A 23,637-nucleotide genomic window follows, 5' to 3' on the forward strand; every position below is an offset into this window, starting at 1 on the left:
ATGGTAGGTACCCAACACATAAGTTGACACTTGAACAACACAGGTTAGAACTGCATGCGTGGGTCCACTTATATGTAGATTTCCTTCCTCTTCTGCCACCCCTGAGACAGCAAGACCAACCCCTTCTCTTCCTCAATCTATTCAATGAGAAGACGATGAGGATCAAGACCTTTATGATGATCTACTTCCACCTAATGAATAGTAAATATATTTTCCCTTCCTTATGATTTTCTTAATAACATTTTCTTTTCTTCAACTTACTTTATTGTTAGAATACAGTATGTATTTGAGACAGCAGGCATATGAAAAAAAACAAATACAGTATACAATACGTACAACACACAAGATGTGTTAATCAACTATTATTGGTAAGGCTTCCACTCAGCAGTAGGCTATTAGTAGTTAAGTTTTGGGGAGCCAAAAGCTATGAATTTCTTACTGCGTGAGGGGTCAGCACCCCTAATCCCCCTGCTGTTCAAGGCACAACTGTATTTGCTTTATGAATGAATCACAATATAATGTTTCTGAGAAGAATAAGAACATATTGGAAGAATACAACTGGGCATAATGTTTAAACGCAACTAGACTTACTCCACTAGAAGAGAAGGAGAGGGAAAGACTCTGTTTCAATTCTAGGCTTTGCTATCCTCCTGTCTAGAAAGCGGGGCCTTACAGGATCCTGCTGAGGGTACTAAAGAGGGAAGCTGTCATAGCTCACTGGCTGGCACGTGGGCAATGAGGAGTGAGTCGTGAATGAACAGTGTCTACACAGGTTCTCTGTCTGCTTTCCCAGTCCCCCCACCCTCCCTGCCTGGTGTTCTTGCCACTGTCTCCAGGCTGCAGGACAGTTCCTGCTTATCTGAGCACAGTGTAAAAAAGTGCTAAATATAGAAGGTGGATCACCATCTTTCTCTAAATGCTTCAAATCAGTTAGTTAATGGAAACTCAAATTGTTAAGCAGGTTTTTGCTTAAGAGGTGATACCTGCATTTTAATAGTTGAAATCAATTGTCTTGAGGCACAAAGTTTACAAACAATAAAACATATCCATCTTAAGTGCACAGTTCAGTGAATTTTGACAAATGTATACACTGATGTAATCACTGCTGAAAAGACAGCTAAATATTTTATCACCCTAAAAAATTCCTTTGGGAACTTTTGCAATCAATCCCCAACCCCTAGCCCAAAAAACCACCAGTCTGCTTTCTGTCATCATAGATGAGTTCTTTGTATTCTAGAACGTTATAAAAATGGAATTATATAACATGTGCTCCTTTGTGTCCAGCTTTTGTTCAGAATATTTTTTTCTGAGATCCAGCCCTGTTGCTGAGTTTTTCAGTGATTCATTCTTTTATTGCTGAGTGGCATTTCATTGTACAAATGGATATAACAAAATTTTAATATTTGTGTACATTGACTTGATTCTTGTGATCTTGCTCAAGTCACTTATTTCTTTTCTTTTCTTTTCTTTTTTTGAGATGGAGTCTCGCTCTGTCGCCCAGGCTGTAGTGCAGTGGCACAATCTTGGCTCGCTACAAGCTCCGCCTCCGGGTTCACACCATTCTCCTGCCTCAGCCTCCCGAGTAGCTGGGACTACAGGCACCCGCCACCATGCCCGGCTAATTTTTTTTTGTATTTTTGGTAGAGACGGGGTTTCACCATGTTAGCCAGGATCATCTTGATCTCCTGACCTCGTGATCCGCCCGCCTTGGCCTCCCAAAATGCTGAGATTACAGGCGTGAGCCACCATGCCTGGCAAGTCACTTATTTCTAGTAGCATGTTTTGTAGATTCCATTTAATGTTACACGTATACAATCATGTCATTTGTGAGTAAAGCCAATTAGACATTTTACTTTTCCATTTGTGTGCCTCTATTTCTTTCTCTAGCCATACTAAACTTGCTACAATCTTCAGTACAGTGTTAAACAGATGTGAGTGTAGGTTTCTTGGCCTTGTTCCTGATTTTTTGGGGGACTGTTTAGTGTTTCACCATTAACTATGTTTTCTGTATGTCAGTCACAAACGTTGTTTATCAAGGTAAGGAAGCTTCCTTCTACTTCTAGAGTGCTGTTTTTATAATTGATGCTAAATTTTGTTACATGCTTTTTTTCTGCATTTATTGAAATATGATTTTTCTGTTAATAAGGTCAAATACATTGATTTTTTTTTCATATTAAAACAATCTTGCCTTCCTGGAATAAAACCGCAGGATAATGTATCATCCTTTTTATATATTGCTGGATTCAGTTACTAATGTTTTCTTAAGGATTTGTTACATATATTTTCATGAGGGATATTGGTTTGTGGTTTTCTTTTCTTATAATATCTTTGTCTGGTTTTGCTCTTAGGGTAATGCAGGCTTGATAAAATGAGTTAGGAAGTATTCTCTGTTTTCTAAAAGAGTTTCTTTCTTTCAATACTTTAAAGACGTCATTCCACTGTTCTGACTTGCCTTTTGTTTCTGATGAGAAGTTGGCATGAATTCTTAATTATGATTCCCTGTATGTAATGGGTTTTCTCTCCACCCCCAGCTGCTTTGAAGATTTTTCCATTTATCCCTGGTGTTTAGCAATTTGATTACCACGTGCTTTGGTGTAATCTCCATTGTGCTTACCATTCTAGGGGTTCATTGAGCTTTTTTGGTCTATGGATTTACAGCTTTCATCAAATTTGGAAAAAATTCAGTCATTACCTTTTTGAATATTTTTCTCTTTCCACTTAAGCTTTTATTTTTATTTTTTTTTTTTTTTTTGAGACGGAGTCTTGCTCTGCCACCAAGGCTGGAGTGCAGTGGCCGGCTCTCAGCTCACTGCAAGCTCCGCCTCCCGGGTTCACGCCATTCTCCTGTCTCAGCCTCCCGAGTAGTTGGGACTACAGGCGCCCGCCTCGTCGCCCGGCTAGTTTTTTGTATTTTTTAGTAGAGACGGGGTTTCACCGTGTTAGCCAGGATGGTCTCGATCTCCTGACCTTGTGATCCGCCCGTCTCGGCCTCCCAAAGTGCTGGGATTACAGGCTTGAGCCACCGCGCCCGGCCCACTTAAGCTTTTATTAATATTGTCTCACTGGTCACTACATTTTAATTCACTTTCTTTAGTCTTTTGTGTCTCTATACTTCAGTTTGAACAGCTTCCTTTGCTGTTTTCAGAATGACTGACATTTTGGACAGTGGTTAGTCTTCTGTTAAGCACATTTGGATATTGTTTTTCAACTCTTGAAAGCTCCACTTGGATATTTTTTGTATCTTCCACTTCTTTCCTCATTATATTCATGTCTTCCTTTAAATCCCTAAGAAAAATTATAATAGCTGTTTTGAAGTCCCTGTTGCTGATTTCATCATCCCTGCCATGTCTGGTCGGTTTCTCTTGACAAATTTTCTTAAGGTTATAGGTCACATTTTTCAGCATCATCACATGTCTAGTAATTTTTGAGTGGATATTGGGCATGGAGCTTTCAATTTTGTTGTTTTCCTTTACAGATTTTGGATTTTCTCTGGTCGACAGTCCAGTTACTTGTGGATCAACTTTGTCCTTTAAAGGCTTATTTTTAAGCTGTTAGGTTAAATCGAGGGTAGTCTTTCCTCTGGGGCTAGTTAAGTCCTAAGACTGAGGCATAGTCCTTCTCCAAGCTCTACAGAATGCCCAGGTGCTCAACAAGGCCGCTTTGCTTTTTGCTTTTCAAAACATGAACATCTCCCAGGCCTGTGTGAACTTCGGGAACTTTTTGGCTTACAGCCCCCGACTTAGTCTTTGCCTGGCTGAGCAGTTGCTTTCATACTGTACATGCTTGGCTTAACATTCAATAACAGACCCATTTATTGATGTAGTTCTTTCTCTGCAGAGCTTTCTTGTATTTGGTACTCCAGTCCACCAATTCTAGCTGTTTCAGCTCTCTAAACTTTGATCTTATCTCCTCAACTCACTGTCAGTGCCACACTTGGGTTTTTCCTTCCTGCACCAAGATTTGAAAAGTGCCTCCAGGCAGAAAGCTGCGTCAATTGTAGGTTTTTTTCCCATTCTCTTAAGGATTACAGTCCTGTCTAATTTCTGAAAACATTTGTTTCATACATTTGCTTATTTTTCAGTTTTCTGTTGTCAACAGTGGCGAGGTGGAGGGGCAAGTAGAGTTGCAGTTATTCCTCATAGCAGGAAACCTAATTTATTGAAAATGCCTTGACATTTTTATAAGCACTCTTAGACAGAAACAATGCTCTTGTCCATTAAAATTTTAATTGGACCAAATAAGTTATCCAAATCACTTCACGGAAAAACTAGAAAACTGCCTAAACTTAATTCCACCCACCTGAAAATGGGCCTATATCTCACATACTCAATTTTGATTTCTTAGGTAAAATCTAAGACTGTCAGTCTTGCCAACAATGGATAATGTAATTGGACTGATTTTGCTGTCTAGCAGTGACATGGAACAGTGGTTATATCACGAATCAGAAAGTTTCAGGAGGAAAGCCAGACCTCAGAATGACTCCCGATCCCACCTGGATCCACTCCCTCAGGCTTCAGGGAACAAGACAAGGGATGCCTGGTCACAGCTATATAACTCATGTTATTGGGGTGCTGTCTCCCCATCTTAGAAAGCCTCTTGTTGTCTGAAGATCTGACTAGAGCTTGGTACATTGTAAGCAGCCTAATCGTCAAGCCCTGTACTAGTTCTGTTCATTACTTCTTCTTGGCAGGGGAAATGGGTCTGTTGCACCTGGGAAACTCCAACATGCTTTTCTCGGGGATCCGCATTCCCATGACCATTGTTATGCATCTCAGAAGACAAATGAGACCCTGGCATATTTCTATGAGGCGCTATCTTATAAAAAGACACATTAAGGAAACTGTGTTGAATTTTATCACTTCAAATACAAGGGCTGTATGCACTACTATGTTTATTTTTAATGTTGATATTTTACCTTCTCCTTCTCTTGGAAAGAGATAGTAAATTCTCAGGAGTCCTACAAATGTAATGCTAAGTTCAGAACAACCCAATTTTTTATTTATCAGGAAGCAGAATAAAGAGATTGGGTGCAAGGAAAAAATTGTGGGGATGAAAGAAGTTGGAGGTCTCTTTAGGCCAAGTCTTATTTGGCCTCCACAGAACCTGTACTATCTCTTCCAGAAGCTTCTCTCTCTCTCCTCAACCGCTCACAGGGAGGGGCAGAAGTGCAGTCACTTCTGTCGATATGGGATGACTTTGGTAAAATCCAAGTACTGTGGCATTCTGGGAAAAAGATGTTCATTATTTAGAAAAAGTGGGCTTTTTTCAAAATGACATCAGGAAAGGTAACAGGCAAATATAATCATCATTGGAGGAGAACATCTGTTAGGTACAAAACCTTGAGAAAATCCTTTCTCATTGTTGCTAGCTAATTACAGACCCAACTGTTACTTGGGAATGGGAATATCATGCTATAAAGGTTCCGTAGGGCTCTCATACCAATTGTAGCTAGCGGAGAACGTATTAGATTTGCCACTGGGAATGAGGTGCATTGTTTGAAGTCAAGGCTTTAGGTTATTGGTAATAGTTGACTATCTCAACATTTCCAGGAGGTGTCTTCATGGACTAAGCATTCATATTACCTGAGAGCAGGAGGTTTTACCCTGGAATGTTCTAGAGTCACCAGTGCCTAGCCTCTAGTCTGTGCCAGTGAAGTCAGACTCTGGCCGTGGTGCCTGAGCACTGGCATTTTTGTTAAGGGTTTCAGGTAATTCTAATGAGTAGCCAGGATTGAGAACCTCTCTTGGACTGATAACTCCTGAGAAATTGGAGAGCAGAAGATAACACGGGCAAGCTTTTAGTGGTTCCCTTGATCTTCTGCTTAGGTTCCCTTTGTCCCTTTGAAATCTACCCAACCCACTGTGTCTGCAACAAATTTCTGTTCCTGAGAATACTCCATCAATTTTGAAAATGAAATGCTCAAATAGGATATGCTCTACAGTCTAGGATTTTCCAGTGATTTAATTATCTAATTACTGGAGCTGGCTGCCAAGCACAAATGGTTTTATTCAGTTTCACTATTTTATAACACAGTTCAAAGAACATTTGAATTTCTAATTCAATTTTTGTTCTTTTGAGACTAGTCTAGTGTTTCGTATATCTCTAATGATAGCTCCATTATTGGACTTATAACCACTGTGGGACTGCTGTTCATTTTTGGTATATAATACTGCACATGTTGAAGGAGAATTGGTGCCAAGATAGCTTAATTATTCTAAACTGTTTTTGTCTTACGTAGACTCCCATGATTGAAAAGACAGAAGTTTGATGGGGAGGAAAGCTGAATGAGACCCAGGGAATACAAAGACAGAGGTAGAAACAGGAACAGCCAGGTTAGGAAGCACCATACTTATTTTCCCTGTGAGTCTGCACTTTAGAACTGCCCAACCTCCCAGGCTCAAAAGCACATTTGCTCACTGTTCTTTATTCCCAGAAAGCCAGAAAAGTTGAGTAGTTCTGGAACAATAAAGAAACTTGTGTGGTTAACACAGCATTCCCAGACCTTGACCAAAGACCTTCTTTGTTTAAGAAAATTGCTCTTTTTCACAAAGCTGCACAGTTCAAGGGTTGCGAGGAGAGACAAGTGTGGGAGATCCGTCCCAGCCGGCCACAGCACCAAACTACACCCGCCACTGATGGGGTGATGCTGTAGCGACAGACATCAAGATAGCCTTGGTATCAAATTCATCTCTAGCACCTGTGAAATTCCCAGGGGGAAGTGTGGCATTTATGCTAAAGCAATTCCATCCCTGTCCCCAAACCAACAAATGCTCACTTTTGAGAGCAGTTAGGTATTTCCATACAAATGATATGTATGTTTTTCTTACAGGGGTGCAATGAGGAAGTAACAATTTCCAAACGGCCAGCAGATGGTGCCAAAAGGCAGGAGCAGTGAAAGGAGGGGCTTAACCTCTGGGAGCCCCACCTAAGAAAGAACTTGGGAGCTGACGGGCCCCCTCTGAACTGCAGTTGTGTCCTTTGGCCTGCAGAGTACTTAGTAATCGGTTTTTAGTTACTTTCCAACATTTTAAAATGGTGGTAATTCATATAAAACCTGTGTCTCCAGATTCGCTTGAAATATTGAAATATCTAGAAACACTGGATACTAATTCTATCAGGTTAAGAGCCAGTTGGAACTGAGTGGCTACTAGCCTTTCAAGGGGCCAATTTACTGTGGTCTCTCCTCCGTTTCACTTACGATTGCTGCCTGGACACTGAAGACATGTAACTTTGTCACCCCTGACACAACCCAGCCCAACCTGTACACTTCATTTCATTGCAATGTGTCTTTAAAATTGCAAAGCGAGGAGAAGCTAATGCAAAGGATGGGACCATCACAGATGATGCGATTCAATAGGATATTTAAATGAATTTGCATCGGATGTCCAAGGTATCTGGGATGTTGCCTAAGAGACAGAGTAGCCTTTGGAGGTCTGAGCATTCGCTCTTCTAGCAACTCTCATGATCTATGCTGGGACCTCGGAGCAGGTCTCTCAAACCAGCTGCCTTTCAGTGGGTTTTCTGGTAGGCAGAGGGCAAGGGGAAATTGTTTTCTTAGCCTTCATTAGGTGGTTAAATAACATAGGGCTTGTGCCATCGCTGTGCTGAAGATGAACTGTGATTGGAAGACTTTTTCCTATTAGAGGAAAGGGCTCAGGAGGTTGCATCCCCATGGCTGCTTCAGGATCCTGGATACATTTATCTTTTTTTTTTTTTTTTTTTTTTTGAGACATAGTCTCAGTCTACTGCTCAGGCTGGAGTGCAGTGGTGCTATCCTGGCTCACTGCAACCTCCGCCTCCCATGTTCAAGTGATTCCCGTGCCTCAACCTCCCCAGTAGCTGGGATTACAGGAACACATAACCAGGCCCTGCTAATTTTTGTATTTTTAGTAGAAATGGGGTTTCACCACGTTGGCCAGGCTGGTCTCGAAGTCCTGACCTCAAGTGATCCACCCGCCTCGGCCTCCCAAAGTGCTCAGATTACAGGCGTGAGCCATGACACCTGGCCGTATCTTCTAGCAACATTTGGATTATGAGCTTCTGGAAGTCAGGGAGGATGTCTGTATAGAGACTAGGCCAGCACTGTATCCTCAACGCCTAACCTACCAGCCAGGGCAGGGAGGTGGGAAAAGGTGCACAGAGCAAATATGTGGTCTCATGCAGAGACGTACATCTCTACCTCCTTATTACCCAGGACCAGGAGACAGCTTATTTTGCTTTGGCAGATTTATGGGATTTGTTGACCAAGATTCGTGACCTGAAGGGTCACTCATCCTGATTCCCGTAGAGTTCATATATTTCTTAACAATAGAAAAGAGCAAGGAAAGGATGGATCACAGTATCTGAATGAAATGCAGATGTTTTTCTTAACAAATCACCATGGTGGTTTTTTTTCCTTATGAATTCATCTTCTATTCTAAATTCATAGTTCTAAATACATCACAGATCCTTGCAAAAAAATGAAAAAAAAAAAAAAAAAAAAAAAAGCTTGGCTGACTATCCACCTTTGTGCCTGTTCAGTGTGGAGGAGGATGGAGCCTCCAAGCTGTCAGAAGGCAGCCTTCACTGGCTGTCGGCATGTTCCCTGGGGCCCCTCTCCTTTCAGCTCTTCTCCAAAAGCAAATGCCCAAGAGTCTCTTCCTGCGTAAAAGCACACATAGCTTAAAGAAGTGGCTATAGATTGACTGTCGTTGCAATGGAAGGTTCTAGACCTGGATTGTGTGTGTGAGAGAGGAACCCATGCTGTTACGGTTCTATATTTTCTAGGTCTCATGGAGCCCCTAGGAAAAGGAAAGTAGGAAGAGCTCAGGGCAACCGAGACAGAGGCCGCTGTGCATGAGGAATACCTGGAGCTGCCGCATCTGCTGGAGCTGGAGCCTGAGTTCCGCCACGCTCCGCCTCATCTCAAGCAGGCTCATGTGGATGGCCGAGGTGCCTGCAGGTGGAGGCTGGCTGGGAGGCACTGTGGACTCCAGAGCACTGAGCGTCTTCCCACCAGACACATGGGGAGTTCCTATGAGAAAAGTGCGTCAGAGAACTCAGAAGGCCACAAAGGAAAGTCTAAGCTGTGCATCCCATCCCAATGCAGATAACTGGTAGTTCCAAAAAGGCCCATTTCTCTCATTACAAAAAAAAAAATGCATATATATGAATCATGCAGTGTTATAGTATGCAGTGTGCAATAATCACATTCTAGAAGTTTAGTAAGAAAGTGCCATAGGAAGGCAGGCCACAGAGCTGTCTATGTTCCCATCTATCTATCGACTGACTGATCTATCAATTGATCAATCTTGTTTACGTTTTTTTTTTTTTTATTTAATTTTTTTTTCTTTTCTTAACCTCTGGAAGAAGAGCCTGTTTAAACACACAGGTTTGCATAGAGAAAAGCTTAGAAGTGTATAAAACAAAGTGTTAATGGTATCTCCAGCTGTGGTATTCCAATATAAGGTTTTTTGTTGTTGTTGTTGCTGTTGTTGTTTTTACTATTTTTTATTTTTGAGAACAGGGTCTCACTGTATTGCCCAGGCAGGTCTCAAACTCCTGGGCTCACGCTATCCTCCTGCCTCTGCCTCCCCAAGAGCTAGGATTACAGGCATGAGCCACTGCACTCAGCCACTTTTTTGTATTTTTAAAATCTGCATCCTGAATATCTGTAATTTTATAATAGAAAAAACTGATTTTAAAATTCCGAGACCTAATACAGAGTGCTTATGTGACTATTTCCTGGATGGCAAATGTAACCTAAGGACATGCAACTTATTTCTGGGCAGAGATTTGGCCAATCGCCAAGGGGAGACTAGTAAGAACTGGGTACTGTCCCAAATCCCTTCAGATTTCCAAAATCAAAAGAAGGAGGGCGTCTGCACACAAATCCTTTAGTAAGAAAATAAGGCAAGATGCAAAAACCCTTCAGGAGAGGACTCTAAAAGCAACAATGTGATTCTATGGAACAGGTACCTGGAGAAGAGGCTGGATCCATGTTACTAATAAACACACACACACACACACACACAGACACACACACACACACACACACACTTTGGCTCAGTTCCCTTTCCTGTAAAGGGTCAAGTGCAAGCTTTGTCGCAGGCCAGCTGGCCTTGCAGGACAGAGCACTGCGGCCACTTGCAGACCCTGGAGTGGCTATAGTGTGGTGGTAGCCTGTCTTCCCATCGTGGCTCAGCCATTTCAGGAACCTTTCCCTCTCCAGCACACACAACTCAACCAGGCCTCAGTGGAGCTCAAAGTGGCTCATGAGCCAGGAAGCTCCCTGCTACTGTCCTCTTTCTTGCTTGGCCTTGGCGACACTGATGCTGCTGGAGCCCCATTCTCTTCATCCTTGAATGACCATCCAAATAGGGCCAGTCTCCCAGCCCCTCTAATGGCCCTCTTGGGGAGGCAGCAGGGGAGCAGGCCAGAAGGCATTTTAAAGGACTGACAATGGAGCTCCAGGAGACCTGACAGCAAGCTTTTCATTATCTCTTTTTTTTTTTTTATTGACACGGAGTCTCGCTCTGTCTTGACCAGGCTGGAGTGCAGTGGCTGCGATGGAGTGCAGTGGTGCGATCTCGGCTCACTGTAGCCTCTGCCTCCTGGGTTCAAGCAATTCTCCTGTCTCAGCCTCCCGAGTAGCCGGGACTACAGGTGCGTACCAAGACAGCCGGCTAATTTTGTATTTTTAGTAGAGATGGGATTTCACCATGTTATCCAGGCTAGTCTCAAACTCCTGACCTCAGGTGATCCATCTGCCTCAGTCTCCCAAAGTATAGGGATTACAGGCGTGAGCCACCATGCCCGGCCAACAACCAAATTCCTTTATGGAATCTACACTCATTTTTAAAGTATCTTCATCTATAACCTCTTAATCCAGTATATTTGGTTCATTTAATAGCTCCATCATTCCCTGAAATGGCTCTTTATGTTCATTTCGGCGATCTTCTAGTTGTCACCCTGTGGACTCTCTCCTAGGCTGACATGACTTTGCTTCCATGTGACACTGAGCTTAGTCAGCCACTTCTTTTCTTTTCAGTCACTTTGAAACTTTCCATCATCTTCTTCCCTTTCTGCTGCTCTGTCTTGGTCAATCTCTTTTCTAACTCCTTCCTCTGTCAACCTTTTAAGTCCTGATATGTTGTGTCCCTGGGTCCACTTCTCTTCTTGATGGACATGCTTTCTAGGGAGGTCACTTCTGCTACCATCACCTGCCAAGGTCTCCCGCACTCTCGTCTGCAGCACACACTTATCTTCAGATCCACATACCAATGCCTTCACGCCACTACTGAACTTTTCCATAAGTAAGTCAAATTCATTATTTCCACTTGTCTTCCCCAAACCTCTTTCTGTCTCTATGGGCCTAATTTTATTATATATATAATGTCAATAGCTTTTGAGGAACAAGTAGTTTTTGGATACACGGATGAATTGTATAGTGGTGAAATCTGAGATTTTAGTGCACCCATCACCTGAGTAGTGTATCTTGTATCCAATTTATAGTTTTTTATCCCTCACCCCCTCCCACCCTGCCTGCTTCTGAGTCTTCAATAACCATTATAATAAGGGCCTAATTTTAGCTAGTGGTACTACTATCTACTCAATTATCAGCCAGGCAGGCTGTCACTTTTTTTTTTTTTTTTTTTGAGACAAGGTCTTGCTCTGTCACTCAGGCTGGAGTGCAGTGGCTTGATCTCAGCTCACTGCAGCCTTGACCTATTCAGGCTCAAGCAATCCTCCCACCTCAGCCTCCGAAGTATGTGGGACTATAAACATGTACCACCATGCTAATTTTTTGTAGAGACAGGGTCTTGCAATGTTGCCCAGGCTGGTCTCAAACTCCTGGTCTCAAGCAATCCTCCCGCTTTAGCCTTCCAAGGTCCTGAGATTATAGGCATGAGGCACCATGCCTGACCTGGCTGTCATTCTTACTAACTGTGTGGCTTTGGATAACTAACCTAACCTCCCTGAGCTTCTGTCTCCTTTCATGTAAAATATGGGTAATGACATCTTCCTTATAGGATTTTGTGTGTTAAATGATCTAATGCGCAGTATAAAAATCTTTGAGATGGGAGGTTCCATCTGTTCTCTTTCCACAGTAAAGTACACATTCCTTAAGTAGCCAGGAAGTCTAGGTTTTCCTTTACTCTTGGCCAGATGAGTTCCTTGACTTCTATATAATTCCGTTTGCTTGTCTACAGAACAGGGATAATACTTGTCTTGTAGCTTACTTCCTAGGATTCTGGAAGAATTATTCTATTTTGTGCACTATACAAGGCTGCTATGGCAACGAAGCCCCTGTGGACGATATCTCGCCCTGATACGTTCGAGTGAGAAAGTCCAAACCTAGCAGAGACGTGGGGAGTGAGCCCACGTGCACATTGCCAGTGGCATTGCAAATCAGCTCGGCCATTCAGAAGAGAAAACTAGCAGCATGTCACCATTGCCACTGAACTGTCCTTTTGGACTCACTGATTCCACTTTGGGAAATACATCTGAGGAAATGACATTGGCTCCTTTCCCCACATTTGAAAAGAAACTGACAAGAAGTTTTAGAACAAAGAAATGAAACAACCTATGTATCTTTAAAGGGACTGAGGATCTAAACATAAAAGGAGTTAAAATGACAGGCTGTGATGATGTGTGTCACGTGTGTGGATATGTGTTCAGTTTTCTTCTCTGGAACATGAGAATAAAAATTGTACCTCTCCCTGGATGCTGCAGTAAGGAGTTCACGAGTGAACGCCTGAAAAGCACATAGGAAGCACTCACTACGTATTTATTATTATTATTATTCTCTAAAAAGCAAAAAGAAATAAAAGGATCATACAAAACAGCACGTACATACTGATTAGAGCAGTGCTTTCAGATATGAGTCATTTCTAGAATAGACTACAGAAGGATGGGAGCTTTTAATATTTAGTAGTTTCCTTTCTTCTCCCTAAGTTTACAATACATTTTAAAAAATGAATAAATTAAGTATCTCCGAAACAAACTGGCAATTGCTCTGAAGACAAGTTTAGCAATTTCCGTGAAATAATTCTCTGACTTCGGCCAAGGCCACTGATTGATTTCTAAGCAAAACAACAAATCCCATCAGGATCAGGAACGCTGGCAGAGTGACCCTGTTGGCCTTGTAGCTAAATGATGCTCAGCCAGAGGAGAACCACGACCAACAGAGTCCTAAACTGAAGTTCCCAAATCTGTCTACTCTACCATGCTGCACAAAACTAGTACACGTGGCTTCCCTAAATTTGGGGTTTCACCCAACTTGCCATATGCTTTCTGTGTAATTTAGTATCTGAATGTGTTCCTGCTAAGGATTTCTATTTCTAACCCGATGAGAGGGAAGACCTCATCTTCTTGCAGAGGCCTGGCTTAAGACTGCTGGATGAGACATTCATTGCAAAGACCTGGATACTAGTGAACGCCACTACTAACAGAACTGGGCTCTCTTTCTGGGGTATGCTGGCATTTAAAAAGCAGGCCCTGTCATCTGTCATGGGATTAAAAAGATAAAAAGCAGGCCCTAGGCCAAGTACTCCTTTTTGTCCCATCTGGACACTGGTCATTCCTTATTGGCTACTGTGCCTTCTCATCCATCCCCATATTGCAGCTGGGCTGATGTCCTTCCCCAGTGTACAACCTTCCGATGGCTTCACGTTACACTTAGAACAATTTTAAATTCCCTTGACTGGACAACCTCTTCTTCCCCATAAGTCCTCTTCATCCTTCCAGGCTTAGTTTGTGTCACTTCCTCTGGGGACTGCCCTTGGTATAGGCTAGTCCTATTGGTGAAGCATTTATCCTGCACTTTTAAACACTCAACACACATAAAATTACTTGTCCCATTTCCATCTTCCCCATTGAATTCTAAGTTCTAGGCAGGCAGCCCCATGTCTGCAAGATGCCCACCGTATGGCCCTATCAATGAACAAATGAGTGAATGAATGAAAACCAAAGGGAAAAGACAGTGCTTTGCCCCCTGAATTAATGAATACATCTGGAATTTCAGTATTAGCAGGAATATCTAGGAATCCTCTGACATCATACCAGATAAGTGACTTAGGGAAATGTTAAACATTTCTGAGACAAGTCAGGACTCATCCCAGGCAGCCCACAGGCCTCCTACAACTCCAAAAACACTCACTTACCTGCACTATCTGTGTGGTTCCTGTTGGCTGTGGTTTTCATCATTTTCTCGCTGAATAAAAGGAAAAAAGAGTCAGCTATGCAGTTTCCAAAATGCCTTTTTTTTTTTTTTTTTTAGCCCATTCCATTCACTATTCGAAGCAATTGGCAGTGATGGGATTAAGCAATGAAGGTATTTTAGCATCAGCATCACAATTGGCCAGGATGAAAAAGGCTTCCCAGGTGTGCACCTGACACTGGGAGTGGAATGCAGCCAGGCTCACTTGTGACTTTCAGATGATGGCAACGTGGACACGCAAGGGTGGTGGTTGCAGGCACTGCATGGTGAGTGGTCCATGAAGCCACATGCACTGGGAAGCCCATTTACCTTCTTGGGCCAAAGTGTTACCTTCGACCAAGAATTACCAGAAGGAGGAAAAAAAAAAAAACCCAAACCCCAAAAAACAAACAAAAATGCCCATGATCCATACAGATGTGAATATTTTCAGCCTTGAAATGATTACAAGGAAACAGATTTGAATGAATGAATTATCTTAATGATTAAAAGAGAAACAGATTGAATTATTATTTTTCATTGGCTTTCTTCTTTTTTACCTAGATGCATCTTTGCTATAACTTGTAATAGGCCCTTTAAAAAGTGCAGACTGAACGAGGCCAGTTAAACTGGCAATCTGTTTCTCCATGGCTTGCATCCTCTCTCTGTAAAACAAGAGAATTGTTTGTTAAAGCTCTATTGACTTTCAGACCGGTTTGTCCAGGTGGATGCACCACCCGATGGTTATAAAAGGTACCACCTAGAAGGCCGTGGAAGTTCACCCAACCTGGCTCAGGAATGTGAAGAGCCGCACATCCCCAGCTGAGGTCAAGATTCGTGATCAGTGTTCAGTATCAAGTCAGTGACCTGACTGGCTAAAAAAAAGACACAGCACGGACCAACAGGGGCCTCCTGGAAAAATGAAAAATTTCTCCCTTGGAAACAACCCTGTTTGCACATCCTGTGTTTTTCTAGGCTTTCTGCCCTACTTTCTTTCTTTCACATTGCACAAAAGGGCTGTTTCCTAGCATGGCAGTGTCCCAGGACAGATCTCACTGAGCTGCACACATTTCTATGCCATACACCTCAGCTGGGAGGCTGCTGAGTGGTTTTGGTATAAATGATGGAGATGCTTGCTGTGTGGGTAGTAACACTTGTGTCACAGCTTAAGGGCAACACAAACATGTCTCTCTCTCTCTTTTTTTTTTTTTTGAGATGGAGTCTCGCTCTGTCGCCCAGGCTGGAGTGCAGTGGCACCATCTCTGCTCACTGCAAGCTCCGCCTCCCGGGTTCACGCCATTCTCCTGCCTCAGCCTCCCAAGTAGCTGGGACTATAGGTGCTCGCCACCACTCTTGGCTAATTTTTTTGTATTTTTAGTAGAGACAGGGTTTCACCGTGTTAGCTAGGATGGTCTCGATCTCCTGACCTTGTGATCTGCCTGCCTTGGCCTCCCTAAGTACTGGGATTATAGGCGTGAGCCACCGCGCCCCGCCATGTCTCTTCTTTAGACAGTGGAGAAATATGACTGAAACCTGTCCAGGCACGGTGGCTCACGCCTGTAATCCCAGCACTTTGGGAGGCTGAGGTGGGCGGATCACCTGAGGTCAGGAGTTTGAGACCAGCTTAGCCAACATTGTGAAACCCTGTCTCTACTACCAAGATTGCACTACTGAACTACAGACTGGGCAAAAGAGCAAGACTCTGTCTCAAAAACAAAAAACAAACAACAACAAAAAACCCCACGTATTTGAAAGTAGATGATGTTGGATCTAATGTGATAGGAACTTTAGCCTGGAGGCTTTTACAGAATCATGCAGGAAAACAAATATCCCTAACAGCTTGGCCATCTCAAGACGTTCATGAAAAATTTCCCAGTGATTTCCATATACAGATACTGCTCCCCTCTCTCCACGGCTCTTTGATGCTTCATTACAGTTTAACTGGCATTTGAAATAGGCTCACATTTCTGGAGCTCAGACAACGGACGTTTTGCAGAACTATTGCCATTGTTTTCAACACATTGTTAAAAACAACAATACAAGTAAGTGAATAGAGGCTTCACATGTCACCTCATGTGAATTCAGTTATGCATACTTGGTAGTTCAAAACAGGAAAAGGAGAGAAGAACAATGTATATGGCATGGGCATTGCCTGTGCTGTTATCTCTCATGAGTGACTGTCCTTGCACAAGCCTGAGCTAAGAGAAGGGACCTCACTCCTCACTGCGGATCTCAGTCCCACAGATGCCTAGGTTTGTGAGTGATGGGATTCCTGTTCTGCAAACAGTATATTCTTACACTATTAAATACAAGCTGGTTAATTTATCTGATTCTCAGTGGAAAAAGTAATGATGGTCAGGCCAGGCACAGTGGCTCATGCCTGTAATCCCAGGACTTTGGGAGGCCCAGGTGGGCGGATCACCTGAGGTCAGAACTTTGAGACCAGCCTGACCAACATGGTGAAACCCCATCTCTACTAAAAATAGAAAAATTAGCTGGGTGTGGTTGTGCGTGCCTGTAATCCCAGCTACTCAGGAGGCTGAGGCAGGAGAATCACCGGAACCTGGGATGTGGAGGCTACAGTGAGCCAAGTTTGCGCCACTGCACTCCATCCTGGGCGACAGTGCAAGACTCTGTCTCAAAAAAAAAAAAAAAAAAAAAAGAGTAATGATGGCCTGTTCTTTCACAGAAAAAGCCAGCTGATTAAAGTTGGGCTCTTTTTGAGAGACGGTGCATCTGCATCCTGAACTTTATGACAATCAAGATGATACTCAAGGGTAATTTTATCCAACTCAAGCATTGCAGCCTTGAGTTTTGCCTTTGGAATGTAACTCTCAGTGCCATGTGTAACACTGATCTTAATTTTGTAACTGTAAGCTTCTGATATCAGAACTCCACACATTTTCTTTAGTTTAAAATTGATGGTCTGTCACAATACTGAGTTTCTTATATGTAAGTCACGCAGTCTAGATAGTTAAAGGTTGCAAATCCACCAAGGAGAGAAAAAAAACACCAAGCAATTTTAAGTATTAATAGTATGATCTCTCTGCTGTAATAGAGTGGAAAGAAGAAATCTCAAATGGTGAGCACGGAAATGTATCTCCCCGGAGTGATTTGCAGATGTTTCCAGGTACACAAGTTGATGCTAAACCTCTCAGCCATACAGGATTTCAGTCACACCTTGGCGCCCTCTTTGCCATAAAATAGTCCACATTATCAAAGGGAAAAAATGGTAAGAAATTCAAATAAGGAAAGCCAGTTAGTGAATATCCATCGGCAAGGTCAAGCTTATTGACCCAAGTCACAGTGGCATCTCAGAAAAAATGGGAGTGCTGGTTGGTCACTCTTCCTGCCACATGGGAGACACAGACTTGCACAAACTCTTGGGAAATAAATGACTTCCTCGGGAGAATGCTCAGTCCCAGGTGAAAGTTGCCCAGAGTCCTCATTCGTCCCACAGGGACTCTATCCACAGTGGTGCTGGAGTAAAATGAATGACACTAAGAGCAGAGGTGCATTCAGGGTTACCTTGAGATGTACTAGTTTACTGCTCTTCTTCAATCCTAGGCAAATGCAAAGGATATTTCTTTAAGAAAAAAAAGGTAACATGGCATTTTTAGAGTCTAAGAGCTTTGGTAAGGAAATGGCTTAAAGGGTTCTGTACAGCTGGAGTGTGGGATAGAAAGGCATGATGACAACCTTAGTACATGCAGAAGACAGTAATATTAAGAAATGCAAGAAATAGGTAAGTCTCACTTATGTAGAGACTAAATAAAACTCTGGTAAGAGGGAAATGGCAGAGGGGAGTCCTGGGATTCCATTGCTGGCCACGAGAACAATGCTAGTTAGCGCTAGACCAGCCTTCTTTCTGCTTCCAATCTGGTCAACAGGTTTCATTACATTGTGCAACAAAGGAGAGCATCAGCATTAAAAATTGAAACAGGCCAGGTGCAGTGGCTCATGTCTGTAATCCCAGTACTTTGGGAGGCCAAGGCGGGTGGATCATCTGAGGTCAGAAGTTCAAGACCAGCCTGGCCAACATGGTGAAATCCCGTCTCTACTAAAAACACAAACATTAGCTGGGTGTGGTGGCACATGCCGGTAATCCCAGCTACTCGGGAGGCTGAGGCAGGAGAATCACTTGATCCCAGGAGGCAGAAGTGAGCCGATTACACCACCGCACTCCAGCTTGGGTGACAGAGTGAGACTGTGTCGAAAGAAAGAAAAAGAAAAGAAAAGAAAAGAAAAGAAAAAAAAAGAAAAGAAAGAAAGGAAGGAAGGAAGGAAGGAAGGAAGGAAGGAAGGAAGGAAAGAAAGGAAAGAAAGCACTTGAATCATTCTAGATAAAGAACATTGGTCTTCTACTGATTCATCCTTGAGTTGAGAACTGTAGAATGTCACAACACAGACCACGTCATCTGCACATGGAAGTCCATGGGGCTGCAACATACCTTCGGCATGTTCCTTGGCTCAGTGAGTACTCAGCTTCTACCCTGGGCTTCCACCAGATAATAGTTTTAGGGTGCAGAGAGAGACAACTCCCAAACAACATCCTATTCTTCTTTAGGGCTGATATTGACAGAGTTGCAGAACTGCCTGGGATAAGAGTTTGGGTGCTTTTAGAACAAAAGGGCTATATCCACTCCAGGTACCCACATGCTTGGCTTTCCTTTTTGTATCTGTGAGGAAGGGAGTGAAGGCTCTCTGGGTGGCCTCTTTCAGGTTATGTCACCTGCAAGGTCACCAGGAAAGAGACATGCTGCATCAGAGATACTGAGTCAGGTGGCTTGTCATCCGACACCCCCCCTGGAGAGTTCAGATGCTTGACAGTAGAGGGGAAGTCATTCTCTCCCTGGTGGGAGCAGGCAGTACACACAGCACTGAATACATGTGTATGCTCTACTGTCTTGGCCAAAGCCACTTCACAAAAATACAATTCTTTTGACACACGGTAATGAGAAAACATTTTCCCTCCTATTTAATCATCAAAGTGTGTCTGCTTTCAGGATTCATTTTGGGGACATTATTTGATTTATACATTCATAAATAAGATTGTCTTTCCATTTTATGGTTGGTAATCTGGAAACAATTTTATGGTTTAAGTAAATTACAGCAACTGGAAACTTATGCAGCCTTCTCCCATGATGAAATTTTAGAAAGTGTGTTTTAAAGTTGAAAGGGAAGAAAGCAAAGTGCCACGGAAGAAGAGAAATGAACACAACCCTGTCATTTTATTGCAGTGGCAATTTTGTATGCTCATCATCAGAATATTAAAGACATTTAGCTCATTCTTGCCAATATCACTTGGTTTAAAATATGACAGGACTGATACAATTACTGTTGAAAAGATGGCTTAAAAATGATTTCAAAAACCATTTTATATCATTCCACAAACCATATTTATGTGATTAGTGTATATGGTTAACTAGTCATTTAATGTCTTAAGTCAGCTTGGCTGAATGAGTCTTCTCATGATCCAAACATAATATTAATAAAAAAACTCAAGTCACATTCAGGGAAGTGCTGTTTCCAGTGTTAAAACGATTACTCTAAACAACTTTCCTGCAAGCTCCATGTCTGTCTGTGAAGATGAAGCAAAATTCATACTGTTGGTGGTCTGTTCTGTCTTTGCAACACAGAAAAGAAAAAAAAAAATCTGTGTTTAGGGTATGATTTTTAACCAGTGACTCCATTTATAGAACTTTTTTTTTTTTTGACAGGGTCTCATTCTATTCCCAGGCTGGAGTACAGTGGCATGATCAGAGCTCACTGCAGTCTCAACTCACCGAGCTCAAGAGATCCTTTCGCCTCAGCCCCCCAAGTACCTGGGATCACAGACACGCACTGCCTCACCTGGCTAATTCTTTTGTATTTTTAGTAGAGATGGAGTTTCACCATGTTGCCCAGGCTAGTCTTGATCTCCTGGACTCAAGCGAGATCAGCCTCCTGAAGTGTTGGAATTACAGGCATAAGCCACCATGCCTGGCCCACTTATATAACTTTTTGATTCAAGTTTCACCTTGATATATATATATATATATATTTGGACTAGGGACTTTGTACTGATCAAGGCATCGCTAAGCCTGAATTAAGTCCTTATTATATATCTAAGTAAATGAATGGCTATTAAGACACAAGTCAATAGCATAACACATATGAGGCTGGCGATTCCCCTATTAAGAATCCCAAAGGATTTGTTCCTAAATATCCAGAAGACGTATTACAGGAGATGGCTGAAACCAGCTAGCCAAGCTGATGTGATTAGCCCCTAGTCTGTAGCATTAACCTTCTTAACCAGTTAGGGGATTATTTTTAGCCAGTGACTCCATTTATAGAACATTTTTTTTGGGGGGGGGGGACAGGGTCTCACTCTTTTCCCAGGCTGGGGTACAGTGAACATGATCATAGCTCACTGCAGCCTCAACCCACTGTAGTCAGTAACAACTGCATTATTCTGGTCTTCTGAGAGTCCCTACTAGGTGGTTCCTCCATTTGCTTCTAGTTCTAAATTTTGCAATTTTTTTCTTTGTATTCTTGCTCATTCCCCCTCATCTCTCTTCACTAGAAAGTGTTATATGGTCAATGAGTCAATCAACAAATATTTTTGAGCCCTTAATATGTGCTAGATAATGTGCTAGCTGCCGTGGACACAGCAGAGGCACAGCACCCGCTTTCCCAGGCAGTGCCTTTCTTTCACAATGTCAGTTTCTTTTTTTCTGGGAGAAATCTATCTGAACTAAAACTCTTTAGTCTTGGCAGTGCCGAAGGCATTTTCCAGAATGCAATAGTGAACAGGTTTAAAGCGAGGCTATGCCCTTGTTTGTTCATGCCCTGACTCTGGTATGAGGGGGAAAAAAAAAAAAAACCCAAAGTAATTAAAGACTCTGTTTTCAGATGAGTTCAACAAAACAAAGGAATTCAAATTGTCAAATCTGTGGTAAAGCTTCAAATGTGACTCTAAGCAATGAACTTTCTATTTCTGCCTGAAGTTAACCTATTGCTGGAAAAGCTGTGTAACTAAAGACATTATTCCCCAAACTCCCAATACATTTAACTTCTTATTGACACATTTAGATCTATTTGGGAGACATTGGTGTAGTTGGCAGTCAGGGCTGCCATTTCTTCTCCCCAGGCCCTGTGTTCATGGCATGAGCGAGAAGACTGGGTATGTTCTGTCTCCCCTAAAAAGCACTTCAATCTTCTGTTTCAGCATCTCCCAGATGTCTCAGCATCTCCCCTGCTTTGGAATTCTTGACTATCTCATCCCTAAGTTCCCTACCGTTATCCAGGAAATCCCTCCCATCCCTGGGTGATCAGCATGGAACTATGCTCCCATCCACCACACCCCAGCTGCCATCCTTTGTAGATTCAACATCCATACTTACAACCCCTACAGAAATGTGGCACTATAGAGCCTCAAAATCTTTACAGCCATCCTCCGACCTTGAATTCTAACTCAGAATGGTGTTACTGTTAGATGTGAAACTGCAAAACCCCTTCTAAGTATGGTGATGTTTTGTTGTCTTCATTTCTCTTATTCATGCAAACTATTTCTTTATCTGTAGCCTGACCTTACTTTCCGCACCTTCGATACTGTCTGAACAGTCTCCGGTCATTTCTCCTGGCTCTTACCCAGGTTGGACCCTGAATACTTTCAACATTATCCCAACTGAACTCCATTGCATCTGGGCTATTTTTCAGCCTTACTGTTCCCACGCTATACTGACATTGCTTTCTGAATGACAGAGCAGGTAATAAATGAGAAGAAAAGGCCCCCTGTGCCCCTTCTATTTCTTCCTATGTCCTCTCCTTCTGGTAATCTTCAAGGAGACAGAGTTAGGGGACAACTTCTTATTAGCCAAAGGGGCTCATCTAAAATGTTCTGCATTTAACTTACAATGCATGAAGATAGACACATTTAAGGACACCTGTAAAAAACAGGCAAAAATGAAGCTCCATTTACAAGGATCTGGAGGAAAAAGCTATTTCTAAGCTTTCTTCATAAATTCACTGAGGTGTTGAGAGAATGAAAACTGGCAATGAGATGTGGAGAGGGAATGCTGTGGAGATGATGGTATTCTCGCTAATAAATAGTTCTTTACATACTCCTAGGGATGCTGTTTATTTTCTTCAAGGCCTTGGGAGACAATTAATTATCATGTCAATTTCAGTTCACTTCCACCATCGCTTTGCGTGTGAGCACCATGATGGACGCTGAGGGTCAGTGATGTTGATGCCTTTCTTCCTGATCCTAGGCTTTGGATGACTTGGCTTGGGTGGGCATGGTGGCTATGGCCCAGTCAGGATTCTGTGGGGTTTCTCTGTGCTCAGTGCTATCAATAAGGTGCTCCTGGATGATGGAGATGGAGCAATAGGCTGGGGAAGAACAAGTTCTTATAAGAGGTGAGATGTGAATGATGCTGAAAAGAATAGTAGAATGTATCCAGAGGGAGAAGAAGAAGGGGAAGGGAGCAGTATTCTGAGCAGGGTTCCAGGGCAAGCACAGAAGCCATAGACCAAATACAATTTAGTGGAAACAAAAACAGTGGACCAGGAATTAACCCGGATTTGTGCTCTGATTCCATCCTTACAGTGGTGTAACCTTTCTTTCATCCGTTAATCCAACCGACATTTATTGAGCACCTACTACATACTAGGGAATGCTCCAGGCACTAAGGACATAGACATGAACAAAACAGACAAAACTCCTTGCTTACGTAGAGGTTACATTCTACTGACCATTAGCAAAACAAATGCTAAACCTTAGACACCAATGAACATGAAGGAGAAAAAAAAATCTGGGAAGAGAGATAGGAAGAAGAGCTGAAGTTTTACACAGGGTGAGCAAACAGGGCTTCACTGAGAAAATCACTTTTGAATAAAGACCTGAAGGAAGTGAGAGAGCAGGCCATGTGTGCTGTCTGGAGGAGGAACATTCCAGGCTGTGGGAAGAGCAGGTGCACTCACACATATACACTCCGCCCAAGGCAGAAGCATGCCTGGCAGGTCTGAGGAGAGCTGGGAAGGCCAGTGTGCCTGCAGTGAGGGAAGGAAGGGGAGGGTGATTGAAATGATGTCAGAGGGGCAGAGGGTTGACCTGGCCAGGGTTTGTGGGAAGGGGAATCACATCATTTATCCTCCACACCAGGACACTTCAGAAAGAGGACAGGGGAGCCATTGGTCATTGCAAGTATTGTACAAGGACAACAGGAATGCCCCGGAGCTGTCCCAGTCCAGCTGAGAAGGGCATTCTCCCTACTTGTATGTCATCTTAGGGACTCTTGCTTTGATGCCGAGTGTGATGGGAACCATGGGGAAGTCTGAGCTGCGGTTGGACATGACAGGGCTCACGTTTTAACAGGGTCACTCTGGCCCGTCCACTGAGAACAGGCTGAAGGTGGGCAGGGACCGAGTGGGGAGACCTCTTGGGAGACCACTGTAGCAAGTCAGGTGAGAGATGG

The 23,637-nt window shown here is 42.9% G+C and overlaps 1 protein-coding gene across 16 annotated transcripts in view; it reads right to left on the bottom strand.

Moving 5' to 3' along the window:
• KIAA1217 (KIAA1217 ortholog) overlaps nucleotides 1-23,637 on the bottom strand; it is a 349,155-nt gene that overhangs the window by 37,037 nt on the left and 288,481 nt on the right. For 9 of the 16 annotated variants that reach the window (XM_030940973.1, XM_030940968.1, XM_030940978.1 and 6 more), the window contains 3 exons: nucleotides 14,737-14,841; nucleotides 14,145-14,194; nucleotides 8,847-9,013 (listed from right to left, as the gene is read on the bottom strand). In XM_030940973.1, coding sequence (XP_030796833.1) covers nucleotides 8,847-9,013; nucleotides 14,145-14,194; nucleotides 14,737-14,841 — 322 coding nt within the window. The remainder of the gene's footprint in view (nucleotides 1-8,846; nucleotides 9,014-14,144; nucleotides 14,195-14,736; nucleotides 14,842-23,637) is intronic. The other 7 variants (XM_030940985.1, XM_030940974.1, XM_030940972.1 and 4 more) reach the window with 1 other exon arrangement.

Source organism: Rhinopithecus roxellana, chromosome 11, assembly GCF_007565055.1.
Source record: "Rhinopithecus roxellana isolate Shanxi Qingling chromosome 11, ASM756505v1, whole genome shotgun sequence".
In the NCBI taxonomy this organism is placed as follows: domain Eukaryota; kingdom Metazoa; phylum Chordata; class Mammalia; order Primates; family Cercopithecidae; genus Rhinopithecus; species Rhinopithecus roxellana.